Source organism: Ammodytes marinus (genome assembly GCF_949987685.1).
Source record: "Ammodytes marinus genome assembly, chromosome: 17".
Taxonomy (NCBI): Eukaryota; Metazoa; Chordata; class Actinopteri; order Uranoscopiformes; family Ammodytidae; genus Ammodytes; species Ammodytes marinus.
Genome location: NC_137221.1, coordinates 1,068,682 through 1,071,181, shown reverse-complemented (window position 1 = coordinate 1,071,181; position 2,500 = coordinate 1,068,682). Strand labels below are relative to the sequence as shown.

Sequence of the window (2,500 nt, the reverse complement as noted above, 5' to 3'; positions counted from 1 at the left end):
GTCTGTCTGTCCGTCCGTCCGCCCGCCTGTCTGTTCGTCAGTCTGTCCGCCCGCCCGCCCGCCTGCCTGTCCACCCGCCCGCCCGCCTGCCTGTCTGTCTGTCTGTCTGTCTGTCTGCCTGTCTGTCTGTCTGTCTGCCCACCCGCCTGTCTGTCTGTCTGTCTGTCTCACTCTCATGTCTTTCTCTTATGACCCGCACAGATGGAGAGACAGAAGGAGAGGAAGAGAAGGGTGAGTGTTTCTCCGTCGACATTTATTTAATAAAAATTAATTTAATTAAAAAAAAAAGTTTGCCATGTTTGTTATTAGTATTAAATAGTTTCAGGCTATTTTTAAAAATGCAAAAAAATAAAAAAAATATGTGATTTCTGCATTATACAGCATGTCGGCCATTGGAGAAAAAACATATTGTGACCACTGGCTTCAACTAATTGGTGTGAATGCTGAAAGATGACATCACAAGAGTTTAGAGGTCAAAGTTAAAATTTCAAGGTCACTGTGACATTGCCTTTTGTGACTTTATTATCTCATGAACGCTTCCACGGTTTTTCTTCAAATTTTGTACACATGTTGATTCTGACTCAAAGATGAACTGATTACATTTTGGAGGTCATAGTTCAAGGTCATAATTCATTCCTCAATTCAGCTAGAAAGTCCATTCAAACTTCCAAATATTCCACATTTCTCAAACATTCTATTTTTCAACCATTCTGTTCATTCAGATATATTCATCCTTCGTTCTTCATCAACATTCAGCAGTGAAGTTTATTCAGCATCAGCTTCAGTTCAGCAGCGCAGCATTCACACCGCAATTTCTTCAGGAATTGCATTTCTAATTATTATTATTATTTTCATTTTGTACTTTGTAAGTTTATTTAAAATGTTCACTTTCATTTACATTTTCAATTTTTTTTTATTTTATTTTTTTTTATTATTATTTGATTATTATTATTATTTTTTTGTTCCAATAGTTTCAACCTATTGTTATTATTATTATTATTTTGCCTTCAGGAGCCGGTGATGAAGTTTTTGTCTTGACGCCGACCAACGAAACATCAGGTACAAACCAACGTTTATCCAGGAAACTTAGATAACAATCAGTTTAAAAGAAAACGTCTAAAAGTAAAGTAATAAGAAATGTTGTATTTACAGAACTTAAAAATATCTTTATGAATGAATAGAATTTTTATTTTATTAAATCAACCATTAATGAGTTTAACTAAAGCTAAAATGTTAATTCAAGGGGGTACGCTCGTGGTACCCCATAGAGTCTCAGTCCTCTTCACAGCAGACCCGGGTTAGAATCCAGCCCGGGTCGTTCTCTGCATGTCATTCCCCTCTCTGACACATTTCATCTCTGTCTCTTCAAATCTGTCTAAAATCTAAAAAGTCAGAAATGCCCAAGAAAATATCTTTAAAAAACTAAAATGTGAATGTAATAAATAATCTACTGTTTGAAATAGAAACATGTTTGTGAAACGTTTAGATTTTTCATTATTTTATTATTTTTTGTCTTCAGGAGACGGAGAAGACATCTTTGTTTTCGAGCAGAAATCATCGTCCTGTTTATATATTCTTTGACTTCAGCCAGGAAACCTATAAAATTTCGGGAAACTTTTGTGAATTTGCATTTATGTATAAATTGACCATCTCTCTTGGTAAAGTGTCTGACGCTGTGTAAAGGGGTTTTTTACTGGGATTTTTTTCTCAGCCGAGCTCAGGGTCTAAGGGCATAGGGATGGATGGATGGATGGATGGACGGACGGACGGATGGATAGATAGATAGATAGATAGATAGATAGATAGATAGATAGATAGATAGATAGATAGATAGATAGATAGATAGATAGATAGATAGATAGATAGATAGATAGATAGATAGATAGATAGATAGATAGATAGATAGCGGGCGGGTGTTATACTGTATGGAATGTAAAGCCCACTGAGGAAAATGTCTATTTGTGATATTGGGCTGTAGAAATAAAACTGATTTGATTTTGATTTGACCTCACTCCCTGTAGCTCCTCCCTCCAGTCTGGATCTGGATCTGACATCACTTCCTGTCTCCGCTCCAAAACCACCGAAGAAGAAAGTCCTGCTGGCTCCGGCCATCAGTCTGTCGCTAGGTAACCACAGCAACATCAACAGAACTCTGATAATGAGAATGTTTCAACAACAGTCAGCGGCAGGACTTCTTAAGGCCGAGGGAAATGAGAGGAGGAATGAAATGAGAGGAGGAATGAAATGAGAGGAGGAATGAAATGAGAGGAGGAAAGCTTCATTTGTTCTTCACTTTTATTCACAAATGTCAAACTTGAGCAGACGAAAAAAATTCAACAAAAAAAGTTGAAAAAAAAACAAATATTTTTTTGTGTAAAAAGTAGAAATAAAATAAAGAGGAACGTAAGAAAACGGTCAAAATGTAAAACAAATGTTCCTATTTATCTCCAGACCGCAGAGAGTCCATTCTGTCAGCCGACTAATCTATCTATCTATCTAT

General features: G+C 36.5%; 1 protein-coding gene across 6 annotated transcripts in view; it reads left to right on the top strand.

Moving 5' to 3' along the window:
- LOC307263636 (caytaxin-like) overlaps positions 1-2,500 on the top strand; it is an 18,624-nt gene that overhangs the window by 4,278 nt on the left and 11,846 nt on the right. For all 6 annotated transcript variants that reach the window (XM_080044834.1, XM_080044831.1, XM_080044832.1 and 3 more), the window contains 3 exons: positions 202-231; positions 1,012-1,059; positions 2,022-2,126. In XM_080044834.1, coding sequence (XP_079900960.1) covers positions 202-231; positions 1,012-1,059; positions 2,022-2,126 — 183 coding nt within the window. The remainder of the gene's footprint in view (positions 1-201; positions 232-1,011; positions 1,060-2,021; positions 2,127-2,500) is intronic.